This window comes from Myotis yumanensis, unplaced genomic scaffold, assembly GCF_028538775.1.
Source record: "Myotis yumanensis isolate MYYU_CA2020_CCGP unplaced genomic scaffold, mMyoYum1.0.hap1 SCAF_3, whole genome shotgun sequence".
Taxonomy (NCBI): Eukaryota; Metazoa; Chordata; class Mammalia; order Chiroptera; family Vespertilionidae; genus Myotis; species Myotis yumanensis.
Window position 1 is genome coordinate 178,638,470 of NW_027223754.1, and position 24,894 is coordinate 178,663,363.

Consider the following 24,894-nt stretch of genomic DNA (forward strand, 5'->3'; position numbering starts at 1 on the left):
CAGAGAATTTTTATGAAGATAATTTGTTTGATATTATAATGATGGAGATATGTCATTATATATTTGTCTAAACCCACAAAATGTACAACAGCAAGAACGAACTCTAAGGTAAATTATGGACTTTGGGTGATTATGATGTGTCAATGTGGGTTTCATCCTTGGTGAAAAAAAGATATATACCATTCTGGTTGGAAGATGTTGATAATGGGGGAAGCTATGCATGTGTGGGGGCCAAGAATATATGGGAAATCTCTCTACACCTCTCAATTTTGTTGCAAATCTAAAACGCTAAAAAACAGTCTTATCCTGGCTGGTGTGGTTCAGTGGTTGAGCATCATCCAATGAACCAAGAGGTTGCTAGTTCAATTCCTGGTCAGGGCACATGCCAGGGTTGGGCTCGAAGGGGGTGTGCAGAAGGCAGTCAATCGATGTTTTTATCTCTTTATCCCTCTCCCTTCCTCTCTAAAAAAAAAAAAAAATCAATAAAAACATTTTTAAAAAATAGTCTTAAAAATAACAAAAAAAGTTAATGTAACATGTCATGGTAAAAGGGAAGAAAAATACCCTTATTAACTTTCATCATTAATAGGGAGTGATCTTAAAATAGTCAATGACATTGGCTAATCATTACTGGAAAGAATGATTTAGTAGTAACTATATGCAAAATGTTTATTTCACTAGACAGACCTTCTCCTTGGTTAAGCACAATCCAAAATGATCACATGTGTGGGAAGTCATCCATGTGGCGCATCAGGGTTCCATTGTGCCGTTAACCTCATCCTGGTCCAGGCATCTGTCTACATGTCTGTCTGTAGGCAGTTCTCAAACACCAGGCACTGCGAGGAAGGGCCTTACTGATTGTTAACACATGCCCTTACCATTCCTTAGACCAGACTGGCCTCATGCCTTTGGCCCACAGCGCTGGAGTGTCAAGTGAATATTTGGTTCAAGTGCTTGAGCAGACTAAAAAGTTCTTCTTTGAGAAGCTATGTGACTCCCAGTGCAGGCATCTGTGTGGCCCAGCTTGATGTGGGACTGAACCTCCGTGTGTGGGCAGAAGTGCATTCCTACAAGGGAAGCCAACCCCTAGATGTGTTTCCCCTGCAGAAATCGCCGAGGGTGGCTCTCTGTCATTAATAGCCTTTGGCATCTAGGCAGCTCCTCTCATAGGTGGCGCGGCAGAGTGGAAGGCATACAGATGTTAATGCTAGATTTGACTCTGCCACTTTCTCTGTGACTTTAGACAAATTGCATAACCTTTTAGGGCTTCAGTGTCCTCATCTGCAAAATGGGGGTGGTTTGCACAGTACTGTTATGCAGATTGAATTAGGTACTTAAGCAAAATGCTGGGCATATAGATTTTAAATAATTACTAATTTTCTTCTCGCCCTTTTATTTTCCTTCTTTTTTCTCTGAGACACAAATAATGGCTTTCATTTACTGAGTGCTTACTAGGAGCCAAGCACTGCACTTAGCCACATGCAATCCTAACCCTGCTCCCATGAGCTATAGCAGACCTATCTTATCAGTCTGCGAGGACTGCCGTAACAAAATACCACAGACTGGGTGACTTAACTGATAGAAATTTACTTTTCTCATAGTTCTGGCGGCTAAAAGTTCAGGATCAAGGGTTTGGCTGTTTGGTTTCTCCTGGGGCCTCTGCTTCACTTGCAGACAGGAGACGCTCATTGTGTCCTCACGTGGCCTCCTCTCTGTGGGGGTGCATTCCAGGTGTCTCTCCCTCTTCTTGTGAAACACCAGTCCTACTGGATTAGGGCCACACTCTTATGACCTCACTTACCCTTCATTCCTTCGTTAAAGGCCCTACCTCCAGGTCCCCTCCCATGGGGACCTAGGGTTTCCACTTCAAAATGTGCGTTATGGGGAAACAGTGCAGCCCATCACCCCATTTTCCACAGATTGAGAGGAGCCTGCCTAAGGTGGCGCAATTGTTAATCAGCAGACCTGACGTTAAAACCTTAATAAATTCAGAGCCCAGGCCCTTTCCACTCCGTCCTAAAACCCGGCCACCAGCATGGCTGATGTGAGGCAGAGCTTAGATGAGAACCTGGAACATTAGAGGGACTTAAAAATCTGTCAGTTCCTTCAGCTCATCACAGAATTCAACTATTAACCTGCTTTTATTGACCATTTGCCAAATATTCTTAAAATATCTGTAGTTTTTCCAGTAAGATTATCAATATTTATTTCAAAGGAAAGAATTTTTCCCTGCCTCTCCTATAAATCTCAAACTTCTAATAATAAATTTTAAAAAATCCTTTTAGAAACCACATGGAAGAACCAAAGTTTGATTATTACATTCTTCAAGAATGATGTTTAGATTTTTTTAACCTATGACTATACACATGTGTTTTTGCTTAAGATTCAATATTTACAAGACTGCCTCAAAATACTACGACAGAACCACGCTGTCTAAAGGGTGTGTAACTTTCCTCTTTGTATCTTTGCAAAGGGTTAAAAGACCACACATGGAAAGTTTTATACTTCCAAGATTATCATCAGCCACTGACTTGGGCTCCCATAGCTAAGAAAAATCCACCAAGTTGCATATATTCAGTCATATGCTGTCCTAGAATTTCACACAAAAAAAGAAGTAAAAAATCTAAGGTGCCACAAAGAAGGAAGAGCCAGACAAGGTAGAGTCCTGCCACCAATTTGTGACTTGCAGTTCCGTATTTCAAGCCAAACTGTAGAGTGCCCATTGAATAAACACATTCGTTTCCCATAAGCCCCAGATCCCTTTGGCTCCCACTACAGAGCCTTTTCATTTCACTTCTGGGAGCTATGATACAGAAAATGGTCCAAGCTGTTTGCTGTCTTAGCCTTGGATCCCATGACAAACGCTCACAGACTGGGTGGCTTAACCAACATATTTATTTCCTCACAATTGTAGAGCCTGGAATTCTGAGATTAGGATGGGCGCATAGCTGAGTTCTGGTGAGGGTTCACAGACAGCTACCATATAGCTTTGTGCTCACAGACTGTAAACTCTCGGGTGTCTCTTCTTATAGGGCACTAATCACATCATGAGGGCCCCACTCTCATGACTTCACCTAAACCTAATTATCTCCCAAAGATCCCATCTCCAAATACCATCACATTGAGGGGTGAGAGGTTCAACAAATGAATTTTAGGGGACACAATTCAGTCCATAGCATTTGCTAAAAACTTCTTGGGATAAAAACTTTTAAAATATGTCCCAATTGCTTCTTGGGCAAAACAAAAACATTACAATGTATTTAATTCACTGGATTCTTAACTATTCTTTGGGCTCTGAGTCAATTATGTGGTCCACCAATCAGGAACAAAGGACAGGAGAACGGTCACTTATGCCATCAGTAAATGTGTGCATATCTATATGCGAGGAACTATGGAGACACGAGTCTCTCATTCTAGTGTGAGAGGCAAATATAAAAGAATATAATTTCAATACAGTGTGGAAACGGCAGCAAATATAATAGATGCTCAGTTTTATGAATAGACTAGAGGCCCAGTGCATGAAAATTCATGTACTGGATGGGGGGGGTCCCTCAGCCCGGCCTGTCCCCTCTCACAGTCCTTGGGGGCCGGAGGTGACCCAAAGATCAGGAGAAGGCGATGCCCCCATCACATCTCTGCTGCTGCCACTGCCAGCAGCGCAAGCCTTGGCTGGCCCTGGTTACCTGAGCCTCGGGTGGCCCTGGGCAGCTGGGCAGCCACCATCTGAGGCTTGCCTGCACCTCGGGCCAGCTCTGGGGGACTGGGGAGCTGAGGGGACTGGGGGACTCCAGAGGCAGGTGCACAACAGCATGAGGGTCAATTAGCATATTCCCTCTTTATTAGATAGGATTACCAAAAGTGGGTACCCAGGACTCAAGCCAATCAGAAAGGGGAGGGTGCCAGGGAAGGTTTCCTGGAAAAGAGATGTTGCCTGTGTTTTCATGGTCGTGACCTGTCCATAGGCTTGCATTCTCCATTCCTTCCAGCAGGATGGCCTGGGGCTGCCGCTGGTATTCTGTTTTGAAGATTTGAGCCTGGTAAACTTCTGGAAGGTGCCAGAGCCATAGACTTAGCAGGCTCGATCTTCTCTTCCATACTGGGCACTTCTCAACTCAGGATTCAACTTTCACTATGGTGGACAAGCATGTCACCAAGCTGTCCTCTTAAAACTTCAATGTGTCCACTGTTCATTCCTTAGGGTCTGCCTTATTGGGGAACAGATCTTTTGAAATGTATCTTGAGGTCCTCCCAACTGGTCTACATGTCTTCACCCACTTTAATGTTAATATGAACTCCTAAAGGAGGCATACCTAGGGTGTGTACTTTGGTTCTTTATAATCCACTGCAGTGAGGGCAATGGTCACTCAGCTCCCACTAGACCTAATACAACACAAAGCAATCTTCCTCCCTTATCAGGCTAGGGCCGTGGTAGGCAAACTGCAGCTCGCGAGACACATGCGGCTCTTTGGCCCCTTGAGTGTGGCTCTTCCTAAGCCTTAGGAATACCCTAATTAAGTTAATAACAATGTACCTACCTATATAGTTTAAGTTTAAAAAATTTGGCTCTCAAAAGAAATTTCAATCATTGTACTGTTGATATTTGGCTCTGTTGACTAATGAGTTTGCCAACCACTGGGCTAGGGGGTCAGCTAAAGTGCAGAGATGTTAATTAGGACACTAACTTCATACCCACGCCTTAAACCACCTGGCACTTCACAACGATACCTTTCTTCGTTGCATCGGGTGAACAGTCGTCCTCTTCTTTGACAAAGACTTTACAACTCTTCATCCGACAGAAAAAGGACCGTCTGGAGCCAGAGCACACTCGAGTCCTTCTGCCATGGACATTACTGTGAACTTGCAAACCCGCTTGCACAGGAGGAAGAGGCGAGAGAATAGGTAGAAAAGAATATTTTTAAGCAATTTTGAAATTTATCTCCTAACACTTTTCTGATCATCTATTACATTTTTTATATATAGAAAAGAAATGGTTATTTAAAACAGTATCAATGTAAGCCAGAAAGTGAAACATACCAAAAAAATGTACATGTCAAGCAATCATATTTTTGATAACTTACAAACTTTCAACTTATTTTTATACCCCGCCCCCGAAGGGGTGGAGCATAAAGATCATTTTAAATGAAATAAAAATTAAAAAGAAAAAAAACCTCAATTATAATAGTAATCAGTGGCAAAAAGTATCATTATTTTACATTATAAATGATTATTTGGCACTAAGCATTTTCAGAGAAGCTAAGTATTTTCAGAGAAAATAAAGAATACTTATAACTCCCAAGCAATATTATACATGGTGTTTCAGAATGAATAGACCTAACCCATATAAGAGAATAATTCTCTCTCAGCAATAGCTGAATAGTGAAAACTTCAGCAATTTTTTATCCCAAAAGATACTTTCTTGTAAAGATTTTATTAGCATACAAAAAGAGTGAATATGAAGCAATCACATTTTTCTCAAAGCATCTTCATATGAATATAGTATTTATTTTTATATGAATATAGGAATTGTCTATATAATTATATTGTTTTTTTAAAAAAATCTAACTTTTCAAGAACATTGTATAGCTATACTTTTAAGTACTAATTATATTTACATGAAATGGTAAGCACACTGAGATGAGCACTTACTTTTAACATCTATTAACTTCTCTCTTGGTGAAATGTCAGAAGACAGCTGTTCCTTTACTTTGGCAACATCTTTTGGATGTAAGAGGTCAAATAAGCTCTGTCCAGTCAAACTAGCCTATATATAAAGTAGACATTCATTTAAAATCAGTACCATAATTTTCCTACCTATCTTCACACAGACATAATACTTTCTTTTGTTAAAGTTGTTTTTAGTTAATCTCAAAGATGCATCTACTACACTGTATGAGAACAACAGTGTTAAAAGCAGGGTCATACCTGTAGATAGAAAAAGAAATACATGCACAGCCAGCCATAACTGGGTACACACAAACACCTCACCACTGGTATTCTGTTTACTCTCATTAACTCTTGTCAACATTCCCCCATTCATATATGTTACTTCTAAGTCATATTAGGATTTATTTTAAACTTTAACCTTGGCGCCCTAGCTGGTTTGGCTCAGTGGACAGAGCGTTGGACTGCGGACTAGAAGGTCCTAGGTTTGATTCCCATCAAAAGCACATGCTTGGGTTGCGGGCTCAATCCCCAGCAGGGGGTGTGCAGGAGGCAGTCGATCAATGATTCTCTCTCATCATTGGTATTTCTCTCTCCCTCTCCCTTCCTCTCTGAAATCAATAAAAAATATATTAAAAAAAATAAAAAAATAAACTTTACCCTTGGTAAAAGTAAAGTAAGTATATTATCATATCACATGGAAGTCACAAAATAACTGTGAATTTATGGTGTAACTTAGATTTACCACTCTGTTAAAAAAGTTACCATACTATCAAAAGACAAAATCCAACCCAGGACACAGCCCAATAGAAAAAAGGGTTCAGCCGAAACCGGTTTGGCTCAGTGGATAGAGTGTCGGCCTGCGGACTGAAGGGTCCCAGGTTTGATTCCGGTCAAGGGCATGTACCTGGGTTGCGGGCACATCCCCAGGAGGAGATGTGCAGGAGGCAGCTGATCGATGTTTCTCTCTCATCGATGTTTCTAACTCTCTGTCCCTCTCCCTTCCTCTCTGTAAAAAATCAATAAAATATATTTAAAAAAAAAAAAAAAAGAAAGAAAAAAGGGTTCAGAAAAAGAGCTCTGAAATCTTTGTTCAAAAAATCTAAACATAGTGTGGGAAATATCCTTTGCATACCTGATCATAATTAAGTATTTTGGAGACTGACTTAGAAACGAAGAGAATTTTTCCTCTTTCACATCCAACCACAAACAGGAAGCCTTCTGCAGTCTAGGATATAAAAATACAAAAATAAATTTTAAAAATATCATCTGTCTTTCTCACACACATCCATTCCCTTTCTGAGGAAACTGTTGTAGCAATAAAACCAACAGAGTGGTCATAAATGTAGTAAAATTAATTTTAAGAAATTGTCTTAAGATGTATATAAATAGATTTATAAAGAACATCACCTTGGACCCCTGACCAAATTAATATGTTTTTTTTTTCACATGGGAAGTTCAGCCAGGGATTAGTTAAATATTTCACAATGTAAAAATTACCTACACCAAATTCCACACACCTGCATACAGAAACTCTGTAGAGATACCCATCAGTAACGACCGCCTTGTGGATGTGTGCAGATGGAAAGATGTGCATACTGGGGACGAGGAAGGCATGAAAGTATTTTACTGTACATCTTTTTATACTTCTTGAATAATGATAAGCTATTAATCAAAACTAAGTTTTAAGAATTCTCACAGATGGCAACTTCCATAAGTATACGCAGTAAATCCCCTGTGCAGCAACCTTGGAAATGGATATGTATGGACAGAGGAAGAGTCTGGCACTCCCACCTGACATTTCTTAAACTAATGTTTACCAACTAGAAACAAACATGGCGTGAATTAGGCAGACGTGTTCTGGGGGTTATATTAAGTTATGGCTTAAAAAAAAATCGGTGAGAAAGCTTCCAAAGCATACTATATATTTCACCATCTTTAAAAATACTTCTGTTTTCTACAAAAAATCTGTGATATTCCTATCAGGAATATGATATTTAAATTCAGCTGTTCAAATAAAAGAGGGACATGAAGAATACTTTTGTTTAATCAAACTATAGGTTACAGCCCAGTAGTCAAAACACAAGATTAAGACACTTAGTCCTGGGGGCAGAATGAGCCAATGACGTGGTCATATTTTCCATGTCAAATAAACCTCTAGACCAGTGAATCCAAAAACCCATGCCAAAGCATGGCCTAACAACTCATTAAGTAAGCAGTGGCTGGCTCATGGGCAGAGAACAGGATCCTGAAGGAATAGGATACAAGACAGACGGCTCTGCAGGAGGTACCGGTGAGGACTAGGTCCTACCGTATGGGAGGTGAGTGCACTCGGCAGTGTGAGGGGCTTGGCATTAAAGACAAGCCTTGCTCCATATTTTAGGAAGTGCCTCGCTTCCCTCTCTACTTTCATTAGCCCAGACTAAGACATGGTTACTTGTGTAGGTCAAATTTTATATTAAAGGAAATTTGGTGTAATGTAGAGTCCTGTATGTTTAGAACAGAAAGCAAACAAGAAAATCCGCCTCCCATTCAAATAGAAATGAAAGGGCAAATGCAACTTAGGCAAATACATTTCTTTATTTACCTTAAGGACTAGGTGTCTGAGCTCATTATCCTGAATAAATGAAGGTCGATAAATATCTCCTGCATAAGAACTTCTCATACCTAAAAATAAGCAAGTCAAAAAGTTACTAAAAATATAGTAGGGTTGGGTTGGACATGTGGTAGGTGCTCAGTGAACATTAGCGATGCTGCCACTGTTGAGAAGAGTGATGGTACTTGTAGCGCATCCTACGACCTCTTCTGTGATCGTTCTCTTTCTTTATTACTAGATTAAAAAGTCCTGTGTTTAGAATGTAAATTCTTGGAACCACTATTCCTTTATAGATTCAAATGTGCAGATAGTAAGAGCTGTATATATATAAAAAAAGAAGAAAACAACAACTAATACATCATCTATAACATTATAATAGGTAACAATATTCAAAAATCTAGTTATTTTTATATCTTAGCTTAATAAAACTACTCTCATATGAACTACCTTGAATGGGGCGATTCTGGAATTCTAAACAAATTTCATGGATTCATAGGATTTTGCATATGACCCTTTAAACATCACATGGAGACTTCTGCTACTTTAAAGTAATATATTTCTGCTAATATAAATAAAATAATTCTTTTTACATCCTTAGCACAGAGCTTATTGTATTAAAATGAAATTCTCTAAAGCATCTGAAGAGCTAATGAGGAATTATCAGCTCAAAACAGGAATGCTTGAGGGCATCCAACAACCCTGACACAGGAAAACCCTGCATGGCCACAAGGGGGCGCAGGAGACAGTCCATCAACCAAGGTGTGCTGTCCCCAGATAACTCTGAGAGAGGGTGATTCCGAGGTAAATCAATGCTCTCTCCTTTATACTTCCCAACCTCCTTACCCCCAACCCCCTCCTTCTGAGGACTGCAAGGAAACTTGCTTTTACAAGAGAAATTTTAACCATGAATTGACTCTTGAATGGATTAACAGCCCAAACTCACCAATTACCTAAGTGGTGGGAGGAAAACAAAGCCAGAAAATAAAAAACATCTCTTATTATGATTTGGTAAAGTGTTTTTCTCAGCTGGAACCGGTTTGGCTCAGTGGATAGAGCATCGGCCTGCGGACTGAAAGGTCCCAGGTTCGATTCCGGTCAAGGGCATGTACCTGGGTTGCGGGCACATCCCCAGTAGGAGATGTGCAGGAGGCAGCTGGTCGATGTTTCTCTCTCATCGATGTTTTTAACTCTCTATCTCTCTCCCTTCCTCTCTGTAAAAAATCAATAAAATATATTTTTAAAAAAAGTGTTTTTCTCAGACTGGTAGCACCCCTGAGAATCTGGCATAAGCAAAAGAAAATCTTCTCTTCTGGAATCTACCTTCTAGGTAGGCCTCAAAGAATTCACTGAGTGATTTCTTGTTACTACTACACAGCAGCCAGACAGGAGAGCATTGAGAAAGGGCTAAAAGATTCAGACTCTGAGTGCTATGCTAGGATTCAGCAATAAATCAACCTGAGCAAGGCAGTGACATTTCCACGTCTGGCCCGAAGCAGAAGAGTGCCAGGGAAACCCTGATAGTATAAACCAGCAGGAAGGGGCGAGCCCTGGTGAGGTGAGTGAATGAGTAAGTGAGTGAGGACGTGCTGAGGAGAAACAGAGGGAGTGAGAGCAGAGCTGAAACCAGGGTGAGGAGAGTTAATAAAACGCATGCTGTGATATGCTGTACACCTGCCAAAGATGGGCAGGTAACAAATATGACTAATTTCTGATGGCAAAAACAAATGAGGAGACAATCACTTACTTTTGTTACAGTGTTCAGGTTAAAAAAAAAGTCAACATGACAATAATAATAATGATTGTTATAATGAGAATAATCATTATAATGATAATTACAGGCCCAATGCATGAAATTTGTGCAAGGGGCTTGGCCTTCGAAGCCCCGGTTTTGTCCAGATGGTCTCGTTCTGCTGTTCGGTCTAATTAGCATATTAGCTCTTTATTATAAAGGATAGGATAATGGTCAAAATACCAACTATTTCTTCTCCTCCCCTTACCACCACTCTCATTGTTAGTAAACACTGTGCTCACCTTGTATATGCATTATTCTTTACTCTAAACAACAATCCTATGAGACAAATGAATTATCCCTATTTTACAGCTATGGAAGTTGAGGATTAGAGAGTTAAGTCACACCCTAACTGGTTTGGCTCAGTGGATAGAGCGTCGGCCTGCAGACTGAAGGGTCCCAGGTTCGATTCCAGTCAAGGGCATGTACCTTGGTTGCGGGCACATCTCCAGTAGGGGGTGTGCTGGAGGCAGCTGACTGATGTTTCTCTCTCATCGATGTTTCTAACTCTCTATCCCTCTCCCTTCCTCTCTGTAAAAATCAATAAAATATATTTTTAAAAAAAGAAAGTTAAGTCACATAGCTATTAAGTCGGGGAGCCAGGATTTGAACCCAGGAGGTTTGCCTCCAGGACCCACAGGCACACACTACCGTCCCAGGTATTAAGACCACACACACAGAATGTCCACAGGTTCTCTAAAAGCACACGCTGCAAGCAGGGCTACTCGAGGTGTGGTCTATAGACCAATGTCATCGGTCAACTGTGGTGAGATGAGTACAGAAATTAAGAATAAGCATTTAGACACCATTATAGAAATGTAACCTTGTGGCATCCCAGCCCATGAACATTTTTCCAAGAACCAACTGTGCTATGTTTTACAAGGGATGGGGGTGGGGAACACTTGCCCTTCACCCAGAGAGTTTGAGAAGCACTGCTGGAGAGTGCAGTAAAAAAAAATATATATATTTCACCCTTCTTCTTTCTTTAAGGTAATTATGTACAGACCAAAATAGCATGATCCACATGCAGCCTCTGATGACCCAGTGTCTCTGGTGGGGGTGAGTTGGGGTGCACTCTGGTAGTGCGCTGGAATGCAGACAACTGCTTTTAGTCCTCTCGCTGAGGCAGCACTCGCGACATCCTCACTTTGGCTCTGAAGGGCCACTGGTGAAATCTATGCTCTGTTCCAGAAATCCTCTCTTGGTGTAGACAGTGTCTCCTGCCTACTCTCCTCTCACTCATTCCTCCACTGTAACATTTACTGATCTCTTCGTGGGTCCATCTCCCTCAACCGGCCGTGAACCCTTCAAGCACGGAGATCTTACCTCATTCAATTTCATATCCCCAGCACAGAACAGGAGCCTTGTCAATAATCAGCTGGTGTTGGTTGAATTAACTGACTCATGGCTTCTCCCTAAGGTCCTCCTCCCTTGGGACATTGCAAATGTGAAAATTATTGGGCAATTTTAGGTTTGCAACCAAATGACCTCAGTTGAGCCTGCAAATGTTCATTGCTAAAAGATTTAAGGGAAATATTGCATGCAACTTATGCAAGACCTAGTAGTAGGTAAAAGAGAATCTTATTTATGTCATTTCACAACAGATTTAGGAAAATAAGACCGCCAATCATGCTCCCAACAGGAAGCCTGCCAGGCAGTATCCCAACACTTGAGCTGCTCTGCGTGGCATTGACACCATCAAGGACTGCACTTCCTCTTCCCCAATGCCTCCTCTCCAGATCCGCACAGAGTCCGCGGGTGGAAGCGCATGTGCCATTTTTCTACCATATGTGGAGATCTAAGGAAGATGATTTAAAGTATCTATTTTTACAACTTGCACAAGTTACTATTAAACAGGCCTTCAATAGCTGTCTGCAATTTTACTTCCTAATTTGTATATGCTCGTCCTCCCCTACCTCTGTCAATCAGAATGGATTGGCCAGGATTTTTTTGTTTATTATGAAATAAGATCCTCTTTGGGCTCCAGTTTTCACTGGAAGTCTAGGTTAACACTGTTCTCCCCTAAGTCACTTGGCCAAGTCCCTCTAAACAGACTTTCCTTTTCCTGGAATGCAATGTAGGAGGACAAAGATCTAATCAAGAACCTTGGTCATCCTTTGTTTATTCCTTTCTTATAACTTTTTTTTTTGGTGTTTTGTTTTTGGTGGGGTTTTGTTTGGCTCAAAAAGAACCAAATTTTACTATAATCTTTTAGATCTTCACAAATCTGAACTTTCAGAGTCTCCTCTGTGGCCTGTAGCTCACTCCTCTGCTACATCTTCTCAAAATCAATTTGTGTCGTTAACATTCCCGTATCTAAAACTCAATTCTATTTCCATCATACTGCCCCTCCCCCAAGTTGGCCTGGGGTTACTCCCAAAAACAATGTGATTTTGACCAGACACACGCGCGCACACACACACACTTCAATTTAAAATTCAAGCTCAAGTTGGGGAGCTGCTTGGGTCAGAAATGACCATGTAAACCCCAGAAGCAATAGCTGAGGACCTCCTTCATCCAATGTCTAATACCAAGTGAGAACCCCTTACAGGAGGAAGGTGTGCTGCATTTTAAGGTACTGCTGCTCCTAAATCTGACGTTTTCAGAGAAATTGGCTGAATTTAAGATTTTCTTTTCGAAGAATGGAAATCTGCCAACAACCTAAAACTATAATAATACATTTCAGAACTTCTAAAATACTGAGAGGCACATAATGGCAGGCATTACTATCTTTGTGTTACATACATGGGAAAACAAGTAGAAATGTAAAGACTTTTCAAATTCACACATAGCTGAAGATAAAGCTTTTAGCAGAACCAAGTTTCCTGACGTCCAAATTAGCATCTTCTCCACATACAGAATATGGTCAAGCATCGAATTAATGTCTCCAAAGCTGAAAGACACCTTCGCAAAGCATCTCATTAGCCAACGACAAGAAGCCAGACCAATCGGAGACCTCAGTGACAGGGAGGATGTCACAAAGCCAGGTGTGGAGGCCATGTTCAAACTCACCTTTTAGAGACTTCACGTGCTGCACGGCCATTCGTAGAATGGTCAGTTTGTCCAGCTTCCGTGCCATGGGCTTGCACTGGGGGATCATTGCAGACAGTTCTTCAATCAGGCTGTTCATTTTATCTCTCCTCCGCTTTTCGGTTTGGCTGTGAGCTTCTCTAAGAAGGAAAAGAACCTCCTTTACATTTCACATTCAGCAGCCCCACGGTGACCCAGAGGCGTGAGCCAGAGCCTGCGTGGAGGCAGCAAGTACACACTGTTCTTCCCACCCATGGCCCTGCAGGTGCTGCTTGGGGAAGAGGAAGGAGCTGTTGGGAACAGGAAGCACACATGAAATTCACAGTGCTCTCAACTCAGCCACTATCCTTGCTCCTTCCTTACCCTACCTTATATCCTGACACCTTCAAGAACTAAGACATTTGTCTGAGAGCCAGGATGGGTGGTATTCTTGCTTCCCTCCAGTCTTAAAGGAAGATGGGCAGCCTTCTATTCAGAGCTCATGCCTCTGTGATACTCGCTTAGACAATTATCAGCATCGTAACCTCATTCTCTTCCATAGCTCTTTCTCAGAGGTCTATAATGTGCTCCAGTTTCTGCCCTCTGCAAACGCCCTTCCCCTAGTTGCCCTTGAACTTGACACTGTTAACATTCCTCATTCTTCACCCGGGCACCTCCATCCTCCCTGCTCGGCTCAGTCCCCTCAAATCTTTAAGTGCAGGTTTCTCCAAAGACTTCCTACTTGGCACCACTCTTTTCTCACCCTATAGCTTCACCCTAAGAGATCTCTCTCCCTCATAACTACTCATAAGCTACTTACTTTTAAATGCTTATACTTCACCCAGTTCCTGACTTTTTAAGAATTTATCTTAATTGTTAAAAGTTATCTTTACCCAGTTCCTGACTTTTTAAGAATTTATCTTAATTGATAAAAGTTATACAGATGAACCTTTTCCCTCATTGACCCCTTCTAGTCTACCCTCTCCTCTCATCCCATGTATCATGCGTATCTTCTATATATATAAAACCCTAATATGCAAATAGACTGAACGGCAGAACCGGTCGCTATGACATGCGCTGACCACCAGGAGGCGCACATGGAACATGGCGGGGTGCCGGTTGCTGTCATCGGGGCGAGCCTCTGGTTACTGAAAATTTTTTGCTCCCGCACACCGCCGTCCCACCTGGTGCTCACATCTGCTGCCGGCACTGGCCCCACCTGCACCCACTGCCAGCCCTGGAGCCACCGCTGTCTTCCCTTTCTTGTCTATCCTGCCCACTACTTCCAGAATTATTACTTCTAAACAAATCAAACCATCTAATCCCATTGCATAAAACTGCCAAAATGCATTTCACCACAGCCCAAGAATGGCCAAACTCCCCAATGACACCCCAAATTTCTCCATCCTCTGCCTCATCCTTTCAACTCCTTTGACCTCTCCCTGTCTTTTCCCTGCTGCTCCAAATGTCATGCAGCAGCAATGCCAAATTACCTGTAGTCCTCAAACATGCCACATCACCTCATATCATCTCTATGTCTTGCTTTTACTAGGCTTAGAAAGTCTTTCCCTTCTATATTCTTAGGAAAATGCTACTCCTTTTTCAAAGCCCAGCTCAGGTATTCTTCTGGGAAGCTTTCTTTGCCTGCTGTACAATTAATCACTTCCCTCTCAGCTACCTCAGGACTTTTTATGCCACTACTATATTTCATCAAATCTAAGCCACAATCAATTGTAAGATGCACTAATATTTAATGCATTACAAGAAGAGGAAAAAAATGCTGCTAATTTAACAGGAAAATGCCAAAGATGATAAGACATTTTTCACAGATTATAAAAGGTAGGGGGAACTGTACATCTTAGATTTCCCAAAATAGGCTATTTTACTCTTCATATTTAACTGTAAACATGTGTCTGTTTCTCCTCCAATCATGACTTCTATGTAAGAAGAGTTTAGGGGAAACAACCTAATGGGAAAGAAGATAAGTAAGTAGGAGACCTGCCTTGATCTATTTTTACAGGAACTTTAAAATACATGAGAGGAACTGTAATATTTCTACATGGAAGTGGGGAGCAGCACTGATGGAGACAGATGGAGCTAACCCCCCCCCCCCCCCCGAACCATTCACTCTTGGGCAACGCCACTCCTGGAACAAAATATGTACTTTTGGGTAAACTGGATGGAATGTGAATTATATGTGTGTTTGCATAAAATTTATTGACTCATACTTTGGCCTATTCGTGAGCAATTTTTAGATTAAAATTGTATGATTAAAAGAACGCTACAGTTACCCTCTTGCTAGAATGGTCACCTCTTCTTTCTACCAGTGTTACCCATCAGAATAGACAGCAGCAACAGCGAGAGATGCCTGATTCCAGGAGTGTACAGCAAAGGAAGGATGTTATGCTCTCTCAGCTAGGGTTTTGAGGGAGGTGAGAGCAAGGCCACTGAAGAGAGCAATGAATGATAATGGTGGAAGCTAGGAAACTCACAGAAAGGTGAAATCACCCGTTTTTTAATAAGGTAGGTTACTTGCAGGAGAAATGAAAAGATTTCCAGCGGATTTTATTAAGGAAAGGCATATGTATCCAGAGGCTAGTTTCTGCTTAATAATTTATCAGGGCTCTGGTTCTTAATTTAGTATGCTGTTATTGCCACTTTGAATCATGTCAGTTTTTGGGAGAATTATATCAATAAAACAGAATCAATGGAGAAAAGGCAAAGCTGAGATCTGGCCATGCTGCCAGATGTAGAAAAAAATGTTGTTGATATTGAAACAATTGACAAAAAATTCATGATGCTGGACTCCTAATCAGATGTTTGTTGTAATTCTGATTTGTTTACAGCATGAATCAGCTTCTCTCCAGTGTTGAAAGAAAATAATAGTTCTTCATAAACAGCTACTCTAAGAAAAGTTCAAAGACACATAAGCCAAATTGTTATTCAAACAGAAAAGAAAGGTAAGAGGTAGCTGATGATCACTACCTCTTACAGCATAAGGTGAGAAAAACCTAATATTCATGAATCCATTCTCTTGACCTCACCCTTGGCTTTGGCTAAAGGTGAGCATGTGTGACTTTTCCGACCCACCGTGGACCATCTATACAGCTCAACGCCCCTGAAGGACTTCATTTTTACTTGTTCACCATCTACCATTCTACAAAAAGCAGGATAAAATTTCAAACTACATGAAACAGCTTTTCAGTAATTCTTGAGAGAGAGATAAAGATGAGATTAGGTCCAATCAACCTAATTTCCTATTAAGTCTTTAGTAACAGGTACTATCATAGCTCCTAATGACCTGAAATGACTTCTACTGTTACGTGAGCTTTTCCATGAAAGCCAAGAAGCACATCTTCTCTGTCAGGGTAACAACTATGTTAACTGACAACAAAAACTGGTGCCCTAGTTAAAAATTATCCCATGCCAATATATTAAGAATATAATTTTATAGAAATAAAGTTATTCTTTTTAAAGCAATTGATGGTTTAACCAAAAATTTTATAGTAGCTGCATTAGAATAGCCTGAAAATGCACTAAAAGTCTCAGACCTTTAATCAAAAGGAATTTATTTTGCCTAACGATTCATCTGACTAAGAAATATTGAAAACTGAAAACTTTGATCACTTGCCAATAATATTAATTATCACATTACTACATTCTGCTAGGAAATATACTATATGTACATATATGTGTGTATAAATATTTATATCTAAATATACATACATGTGTTTGTATTAATTTAGAAATTTAGTCACCAGACCACTACCAAACTGAAATACACTAATGGTGATAGAATACTTTCCACATTAACAAATTATTTCCAAATGTATTATTTTTTTGAAGGGGCATTTGAAAATTCAGGAAAAGCACCCATAATCTCACTTGGAAATAACCACAGTTAATATTAATGGGTCTCCTTCCAATCTCTTTTTAAACATGTATTTAAATACATAAAAAAAAAAAAGAATGCAAGCTTTCCCTGAAAACTACTTTGATTGCATTTTGAATAAAATGGAGGCCTGCTCCCTGAATCAACCACAGACAAATTAAATTGAAAGCAAATACAAAACATTCTCCAGATTTGCCCCTTTTCCTACCTTCTTCTTCTTGAAACTTTCTTCCTTTGGTTTCTGAGATACTACTCCCACTGTAGGGCCAGGTCTTCTCACATTTTGGGTAGGATTCCCCTTCCTTTACTGTATTTAGGCTCGTGTACCAGAGTATATCCTCAGCCCCCGAGTGGCCGCACCCATGCCAATCACCACACCTGCTTTCTGTGTATTCATGGTGTCTGACTCTACCTCCAGGCTCAACCTCAACCCTCATAGCCACCCGCCTACTTGAAGATCCCATAAACATCACATTACCATTGTGTCCAAAACTGAATTCTTCCTCTTTCCCTCAGCCTCATGGAATGATACCAGCATCCATCCGTCCAAGTCAGGAAACTCAAAGACACTTATTTTCCTGCTCTCCCTAACAAACAGTCATGAAATCTAAAGAGATCCCATCTTTAAAATGTGTCCTTCCTGTCCAGGGCTACGCTCTCAATACCGAATTCCTAGTAAAAGTCTCTCAGCTGTTTCCTCTACCTGCTGGGTTTTCCTCCTTCAGCCCATCCTCCATGCTGTTTCGAGTGATCCTTTGAAAATGGATCACCTACTAGGATAGCTTTTTGCTTTTTTAATGGAAAATAACAAGTGTCAGCAAGAATGTGGAGACATGGGATCTTTCGTACATTGCTGGTGGGAATGTAAAATGGTGTAGCCACTGTGGGAAACAATTTGTTGGTTTCTCAAACACTAAGTATGGAATTACCATATCTACTCCTAGGTATGTACCCAAAAGAATCGAAAGCAGGTACTGTACACCAATGTTCCTGGAAGCATTATTCACAGTAGTCAAAAGGTGGAAACAGCCCCAATGTCCATCAGCAGATGAATGGATAAACTAAATGTGATATATACTAACAATGGAATAGTATTCAACCATTAAAAAGAATGAAATTTGAAAACATTAGGCTAAGTAAAATAAGCAGTCACAAAGGGACAAATATTGTATAATTCCACTTATATGAAATATCTAGAATAGGCAAATTCATAGAGCTAGAAAGTAGGCTAGAGGTTACCAGGGACTGGGGGAAAAGAGGCATGGAGAATTATTATTTAATGGGTACAGAGTTTCAGACTGAGGTGATAAAAAAGTTTTAGAAACAGACAACGGTGACAGCTGAACATTAAGTGGGACTAATGCCACTGAATTGTACACTAAATGATTAATATGGAAAATTTTGTTAGATATTTTACTACAATAAAAAAGTTTTTAAGTACAAAGGCAAGAAATTTTAAGAAATGTAATCTGAAGAAAAGTTCTCATGCTTAAAATGCTTCCATTTTTCTTACCACATTCAAGATAATTTTGAGATTCTTTTGTTCAGCGGACCTTCGGGATCTAGTCCACGTTTATCCCTCAAGTCATAGCTCCTCCTCCATGTGCACCCTCTGCTCTATGTGACAACTTGTTTCCAGAACAGCAGTGTGCTTTCCAAGCATCTTCTCTACTCCTGCTCTGAATCGCTCATTTCCATTATTCATTTAAAACGTAGTGTATCTCAACATCTCTAGAAATATTCTTGATCCCAATATTATTTAAATCCCCAACTTTCTTTGTTGCCATAATATAATACCTAGGATCTCTAGTATAGCAGTTCTTATGATGTGTAATAATTATTTGTATCTTTTCCATTTGTATGAGTTTCTGGGGTCTTATCTGTATCTCTCCCTCCTGGCCTACTAGGTGTCAAATAGTAGGTACTCAAAAAATGCTTAATTACTACATTCCAGGGACTCTTCAGCAATAACTCTTTAGAGAACCAACTCTCCATTCAAAACCAACAGGGAAGAAAGGTAAACATTCTTAGATATTCTTCTTTGTTTATAAATATCTAATACTTTGAGGCTCCATGAACAAAATCAATTTCATATCTATTGACTGGTTTTCATGCCCTGAGTCTCTAGGAAGGATGCTATATAAATGATGAGTATGATGAGTAAGGTGAGAAGCAAATTAGGAAGACAAGTCTCTTTCTGTGACCATAAACATTAAATAAATTAACCTTAGGTTGTTATACGTCTTTCAGACTCTACTTGTCCATTCTGGATACCTAATAACCTTCAGATCTGGACTGAAAAGTGCCAGGTCAGTCAATGACAGAGGTGGCAGTTGGATGGATAAATAATTGCCCCTATACAAATGTTACCACATCTAATAAATAAAATTAATGACTTAAAAAGTAATCTTGTTCTTTTTGTCCCTAGAGCCAAAGATTTAATGAGGTTAAAGGAACAAATTCACTTACTGGGACAGATCCAAATCATTTTCTTTTCGTTTTCTTGGAAATTCTGTCATGTGTGGGCTGAAGGATCCAACAGCTATTGGTTTTGCCCATATGCTCATACGATTGGAAACCATTGGATCAATGAACCAGTTGTCTTCTATCAATACTTTACCTATAAGAGGTAAAAAGATAAAGCACAATCCTATATAATAAAAGGCTAATATGCAAATTGACCGAACAGCAGAACTGGTCACTATGATGCGCACTAACCACCAGGGGGCAGGTGCTCAATGCAGGAGCTGCCCCCTGGTGGTCGGTGTGCTCCCACAGCGGGAGTGCCGCTCGGCCAGAAGCCAGACTCACGGCTGGTGAGCGCAGCGGTGGTGGTGGGAGCCTCTCCCACCCCTGTGGCAGTGCTAAGGATGTCCGACTGACGACTTAGGCCCGCTCCCCCCCGCCCCCCCCGACATCCCCCAAGGACTCCCAGGGTGCAGGCCAGGCTGAGGGACTTCCCCTCCCGCCCCCCCCGCCAAGTGCACGAATTTTGTGCACCAGGCCTCTAGTAAGATATAAAAAGATAAAGCACAATAAGATACCTAATTTTAAACATTAACTTTTACTTTATATATACCCATATCACACATTTTAAATCGTTTTTCTGTCTTAAAAATATCAACTAAACAATATAACATAGAAAGAATAATTGTGTACATTTAAATATTAGAAATGTATTTGTTAGTCCATACTTTTAAATTTATTTTTCTCAATCTAATTGTTAAAAAAGTGAATACTGAAGAAAACATGGAAAACACAAAGAAAGTAGAAAGGAAGGGGGAATACCAAATTTCACAAACCAATGTTACTATTTAGAGATTTCCTTTTAGAATATCCCTATGGTTATCATTAAAGTAATTGAAAGCATCATGTATACTGTTTTATTTATACACTAGAGGCCCAGTGCACAAAAATTTGTGCACTGGCAGGGGGGGTGTCCCTCAGCCCCTCTCGCAGTCTGGGACCCCTCGGGAGATAACGACGTGCTGGCTTTGGCCCGCTCCCGGGTGGCAGAGGGCAGGCCCAATCCCTAGGTGCAGCCCCTGGTCGGGCTCAGAGCAGAGCCGATTGGGGGGTTGGGGCGCCGCCCCCGTCACACTCAAGGCAGGGTCGATGCATATCAGATATTTACATTACGATTCATAATAGTAGCAAAATTACAGTTATGAAGTAGCAACGAAAATAATTTTATGGTTGGGGGTCACCACAACATGAGGAACTGTATTAAAGGGTCGCGGCATTAGGAAGGTTGAGAACCACTGTCCTAAACCAAACCATGTGATTCTTTTGAATTTTACCCATACGATGCTTTGTCGCTATCTGGTTGCTCTCTTTCGGCTATATGTTGGCTAAAAATCCTTTGCTGTGTGGTGTGATTGGACTATAGCACCCAAGAGTTGTCTAGTCCACAGAGAGGAGAGGAGAACTTTTATTGATAATGTTTTGATTATACGTTCATTATCTGTAAGACTGTTAGACTGCATTAGCTTTTATTTTATACATTGGGCCTTTACACTGTTGATTCATTCATTTATATAATAATTTTAGAACTGTGACTGACATTATAGATGGTCTAATATAACTCCCTTGCTTTCCAAGACAGCTGATTGGGGTATTTGCCCTTTATCAGAAGAGGGGCTACTGGGGCAGTCTCCTGACTCCCATACAGTCTCTTCCCGATTAAACCCAAATCTCTTTGCTAAAGGCTGTTGTTAAGCCCCATCTTTATCATTTCATACATGAGCATTTTTTTTGTACATAGGTGATTGCCCTTTTTTTTAAGTTTAATCTCCTTCTGTGTCACCCTCTCAGCATCTTTTTGCATTTGCATGATATCTAAAAGACTGACGAAGCCTCCTCAAAATATGCCATCTGCAAAAGTGACCAGCATGACATGTACGTTTTCAAACCAAATGTCTCGCTGGCATGTTGAACAAAAAAAGCCAAGGAAAGAAACAGCAGGGAAGTTATTCACTGTGACCAAATAACATGGAGGCGAAGTGAGAGCCCAAGTAAGAGTTACAGAGGAAAGCAAAAGGTTGACACCAGGGATGAGACAAGAATGGTGAGAATGGACTCGAACACTCAGCACATAGGAACACTGAGCTGCTTTGGGCTGGAGAAAGTGGCAAGACTGTGGACAATGCAAGGGTGTCAGAGAGCCTCAGGGATTCAGCTGTGCTCCCTGCAGCATGGCCACTGGGCCTCATGGCTTAAAACGAGCCAGAAGGGATCTAGTTACCTATATGTCCTTACTTCCCACTAAGTAAGGAGGGACCCGGTATTCTCCAGGCTTGCTCAGTGCAAAACCACATATATCTCAGAGCATGTATGAGGTAAGATGAGGATTTGCTGATATCATTCCCACCAGACTATGTACCAGCAATGGTCTTACAATGAGCAGGTGCCCCGGCTCTCCTGCACAGTAGGTATAAGTTTCTCCATATCTGCTCTTGAGGGCATGGCGTTCGGGATGGAACACAAACCAATTGTACGGGTGTCAATGGGAGAAGCTGAACACAGCAAACAGGAAGTTTATGACTTCGAAACTTTAGAATGAACTCAAAAAACAGTTCTCCAGTTTGCAGCACAACTAGATAGAAAGGAGATGGTAGGAAAAGGGCCAGTCTATTCCCATATTTAGATAGTCACACCGTGAGTGAAACTTGTCAACTGTGGTCCCATAATGCCCTGCACATCAGCAGTACATGTTCTTCAAGTTACTACGAAGCAGACACTGCCACAGGGGCTGGGAATACCACGGCGACCACGGGGACTGCTCCTTCATGAGACTTAAAATCTAGTAGATCCTTCTGTGGATCCTGGAGTTCCAGGCCTTACCAAAGGCTTAAGCACTGCTGGTGGTACAATGGAGTGGACGGGAACAACACAATTATTGGGAAATGGTGTCAATTATGAACATCAGTGAATAAAATCTAGTACAAAATGTTGAAGTGTTGCGATTAGTGGTCCATTCACATGCCTATGTAACAGTCAATGCCAAAGAGGATATTCCTATAGATTAGAACAGTTCCTAAGTTCATTCACGTATGCACACATTGTTTCTCATCTGATGGAGTGGGAAAGGGAAAGATTTTCTTGGCTGTTTTCTTATTTATTATTTGATTCAATTACAACTAGGTATTGCTTTTAAATATGTTTGGATTTGGAAGAAAAAAAAAAAAACTAGTTTTGCTCTTGAAGATAAAAATCACTATTTGGAGAAAACCCTAAAAAGATAGCTGGGTTTTTTGGTGTTTTTTTTTTTTAAATAAATGCCACTGGAGAGGGCAGCCCTCCCACTAGCATTTAGCAAGCAAGGGGATGTGGGTACTTTTTGGAGAGGGAGTTGTAGTACTGCTCTGATATAATGAGGAAAGCTATAAACACTGTGTGTCTCAATTTAAGTAAGACATTCTTTTCAAAGTCGGAGAGTTGTGAGGTATTTTAAGCCTCCATTACAGCCTTGAGGAAGAAAAAGAAGATGGATGAGAAGAGATTTTAGGCAGGAATACCAGTTAGGAAGCCAACCGCCTCAGCAAACCGGAATGACCAGGAAGGACAGTGGCAACAACGGGGGTGAAGTCACTACTGCGGATGAGACCACAGCCACTGCTGCTGTGCTACCCCTCCGGCCCCGACTCCCACCACCAATTAAATACTCTTTTACTGAATCCTCCCAGGCCAGGCACTGTACCCTTTACACACCTTATTTTATACCATCCTCACAACAACCCTACGGTGGTGGTTTGCACATGAGGAAACAGGCTCAGAGAATAAAAAAAATTGTGATGGGCTCAGCTACAGTCCTCAGCTATCCAGTCAAACACTAAGTGTTGCTGTGAAGGTATTTGGTAGATGTGATTAAAGTCCATAATCAGTTAACCTTAACAAGGGAGAATCTAGATCAGCGGTCGCCAACCTTTCGGACCTCACAGACCACCAGTGGTCCACGGACCACCGGTTGGCGACCGTTGGTCTAGATCAGTGATGGCAAACCTATGACACGCGTGTCACAGGTGACACGCGAACTCATTTTTTTGGTTGGTTTTTCTTTGTTAAATGGCATTTAAATATATAAAATAAATATCAAAAATATAAGTCTTTGTTTTACTATGGTTGCAAATATCAAAAAAATTTCTATATGTGACACGGCACCAGAGTTAAGTTAGGGTTTTTCAAAATGCTGACACGCCGAGCTCAAAAGGTTCGCCATCACTGGTCTAGATAATATCCTGGATATTGGTGGGCCTGAGTTAGTCAGTTGAAAGGCCTTCTAAACAGAGCAGAGGCTTCCCTGAAGAAGAAACTCCGCCAGTGGACAGCCACTGCAGCCTGTGCCGAAGAGTGCCAGTCTGCGTTTCCAGACGGCCTGCCCTGAGATTCCAGTACTGCTCAGCTTATCTCCACACCTGCATAAGCCAATTCCTCGCAATGAATCTCTTAACAATCATACCTGAGACTGTTTGCTCATGTGCTAACCCACAGCGTAGGGTTGTTGTGAAGATTGTATAAAATAAGGTATGTAAAGGGTATAGTGCCTGGCATGTGAGGTTCTGCTCCCCTAGTTGAACTCTGACTGACAGACATGCCAAGATCACACAATCATTAAGTGAAAGAGCTCAGAGTCTCACAAAGCCAAAAGCAGGCCTGTATTCCAGACTCCCTCCCTCATCAGCACTTCACAGAAATGGCACCACATCCAAACATCTAGCAGGCATTAACGAAAGATGAAAAGCTCTGGAGGCCAGTCTCCCTGGGTTCAAACCCTAGTTCTGCTACTTACTCTGAAATCTTGGGCAATGTACTTAAATTATCCGTGTCTCAATTTCCGCACCTGAAATGTGAAATAACAGTAATATCTACCTGATAGAGTTGCTGGGGATTCAATGAGTTATACCATGTAAAGTATTTGGACACCTAACTCACTGTAAATACTCAGTAAAGGTGAAGGATTACTAGCTATTTAGCAGAACCAATGGGTGAGAATGAGCCTAGCTAAGCTTTTGAAGTGGGGAAAGGGGAAGTAGAAACACCCAGGATGACTGTAAGGAAGTCAGAGTCATGGGAAAGCAGTGATGATGCAGAATGTAATCACCGTGATAGCAGAACTAAAGAATGCTCCCTTGACGAGGACTGAAATTCCGCAGAAGGCCAAGATTTCATAGGCATTACAACCTAATCCAGGGATGGGCGGAAGCAAGAAGCAAGGGTTCATCAGAGTTTCAGTTCCACATTGAAACAGAAAAGTCTCTAACTTGTTCCGGGCCTGATTGATCCTCGTGCATAAAAAGAACACAGGGTTTAGTGTTTTCAACATCAGGTTTTCCAAAAAGCACAGAAACGCATTTAGCTTTGGATGGTCTATACCAGTGATGGCGAACCTATGACACGCGTGTCAAAGGGGACACGCGAACTCATTTTTTTTGGTTGATTTTTTCTTTA

The 24,894-nt window shown here is 41.1% G+C and overlaps 1 protein-coding gene across 3 annotated transcripts in view; it reads right to left on the minus strand.

The window, feature by feature from the left end:
• BMAL2 (basic helix-loop-helix ARNT like 2) overlaps positions 1-24,894 on the minus strand; it is a 54,328-nt gene that overhangs the window by 21,200 nt on the left and 8,234 nt on the right. For 2 of the 3 annotated variants that reach the window (XM_070410512.1, XM_070410511.1), the window contains exons 2-7: positions 19,417-19,567; positions 13,059-13,216; positions 8,249-8,328; positions 6,797-6,889; positions 5,647-5,761; positions 4,726-4,869 (exon numbers count right to left, since the gene is read on the minus strand). In XM_070410512.1, the coding sequence (XP_070266613.1) occupies positions 4,726-4,869; positions 5,647-5,761; positions 6,797-6,889; positions 8,249-8,328; positions 13,059-13,216; positions 19,417-19,567 (741 nt within the window). The remainder of the gene's footprint in view (positions 1-4,725; positions 4,870-5,646; positions 5,762-6,796; positions 6,890-8,248; positions 8,329-13,058; positions 13,217-19,416; positions 19,568-24,894) is intronic. The other variant, XM_070410513.1, reaches the window with a different exon arrangement.